Source organism: Mobula hypostoma, chromosome 10 (assembly GCF_963921235.1).
Source record: "Mobula hypostoma chromosome 10, sMobHyp1.1, whole genome shotgun sequence".
In the NCBI taxonomy this organism is placed as follows: domain Eukaryota; kingdom Metazoa; phylum Chordata; class Chondrichthyes; order Myliobatiformes; family Myliobatidae; genus Mobula; species Mobula hypostoma.
In genome coordinates this window covers 29,406,240-29,407,729 of record NC_086106.1, presented here as the reverse complement: position 1 = coordinate 29,407,729, position 1,490 = coordinate 29,406,240, and the positions used below count along the sequence as shown (strand labels likewise).

General features: G+C 47.7%; 1 protein-coding gene across 1 annotated transcript; it reads right to left on the bottom strand.

The window, feature by feature from the left end:
- Positions 1-746: 746 nt before the first annotated feature.
- LOC134352471 (gastrula zinc finger protein XlCGF17.1-like) lies at positions 747-1,265 on the bottom strand. The gene is made up of 2 exons (XM_063059749.1): positions 999-1,265; positions 747-926 (listed from the first exon to the last, which is right to left on the bottom strand). The coding sequence occupies exons 1-2, from the start codon at positions 1,263-1,265 to the stop codon at positions 747-749; spliced, it is 447 nt and encodes a 148-aa protein (XP_062915819.1).
- Positions 1,266-1,490: the final 225 nt, after the last annotated feature.

The following is a 1,490-nucleotide window of genomic DNA, read 5'->3' as shown; positions in this document are numbered from 1 at the left end:
TGCGGAGTCTTGCGTGCCTCAATGCCACAGAGAGCAGTGCTGGCTGGAGTCAGAGCTTTATGCTTTGGCTGTTGGTAGGGTTGCCCATGCCAAACAGGTCAAAGGCTAGAGGTCAGACTAAGAGTGGTCCACCAGTCCTCCAGGTTTGGGGGTTCAGCTCAGGGCTAACAACCCTGACTGGTAAAAGAAATTTGTTTAGAAACAGCAATGAAGAATGTTTCCACATTTGAGTGAGATGATATTCCTGAATCTCCACCCAGGATTTCATGACAGACAGTAGTGAAAACCAAGAGGAAGCTACTGACAATATGAAAGAAGCCCTGAACACCGTCAGAGATGTATCACCTTCATTGTGTGCCCTAACCACCAGCAGCGTAATGGGCAGTAAGACTTCTGGTCCTGGAATCCTCCCATTATTAGAGACATCTTCTCTATCCATGATCAATCCCAACAGCGTGGAGTTTGTACCTTCTACCTATGACACATGGGTTTCCTTCAGGTATTCTGGTTTCCTCCTACATCCCAAAGACATGTCCTGATAGGTCAACGAGCCTCTGTAAACTGCCCCTGATGTGCACATAATAGTTGGATCTGATGGGGGCAAGATGAGAGGTCAATGGGTATGTGGGGAAAATTTATAATAATGGGATTAATGGAGCATTTGAGTAAACGGAAAGTTGATGATCAGTGTTCACTTGCTGGGCCAAAGGGCCGGTTTCCATGCTGCCTCTGCCTGCAGCAAGTGTTCACTGGTGTAAGCACAGCTCAGATGACGGAGTGAACCTCTTTCCACACTCGGGGCAGATGAATGTCCTCTCCCCATTGTGAATTCGCTGGTGTGACTGCAGGTTAGATGACTGAGTAAATCTCTTCCCGCTTTCAGCGCAAGCAAACGACCACTCTCCAGTGTGGATTTGCTCATGTGTCTGCAGACAGGATGACTGAACAAATTTCTTCCCACACTCAGAGCAGGAGAATGGCCTCTCCCCAGTGTGAACTTGCTGGTGTCTCAGGAGGCTGGATGAATTAATGAACCTCTTCTCACATTCAGAGCAGCTAAACGGCCTGTCCCCAGTGTGCCTTTTCCTGTGTAAGTTCAGGCTGAATGAATGAGTAAATCCTTTCCCACACTCGGAGCAAGTGAAAGGCCTTTCGCCAGCGTAAATTCGCTGATGTACCATCAGGCTGGATGCCCGAGTGAATCTCTTCCCACATGTAGAGCAGATGAACGGCCTCACCTCAGTATGAACTCGCTGGTGTGCCATCAGTTTGGATGACTGAGTACAACTCCTTCCACACTCAGAGCAGGCAGATGGTCTGTCCCAGGTATGGACTCATTGGTCTCTCACCAAGTTCAATAAGAATGAATTTCTTTCCACATTCAAAACAGGCGAATGTCATCTCTCTACTCTAAATTTATTGGTGTAGCATCAGGTCTAATGAACGGATTCTTTCCTGTACTGATGCTAACAGGAAGGTGAGCTTGCTGT

What these genes read in the sequence shown, in the direction of transcription:
- LOC134352471 (XM_063059749.1), bottom strand. Translation starts at nt 1,265, where the DNA reads ATGGCACACCAGCGAGTTCATACTGAGGTGAGGCCGTTCATCTGCTCT. An exon ending in GCCTCCTGAGACACCAGCAA is followed by an intron (nt 927 to 998) that starts GTTCACACTGGG and finishes TCCTGTCTGCAG; the next exon opens with ACACATGAGCAAATCCACAC.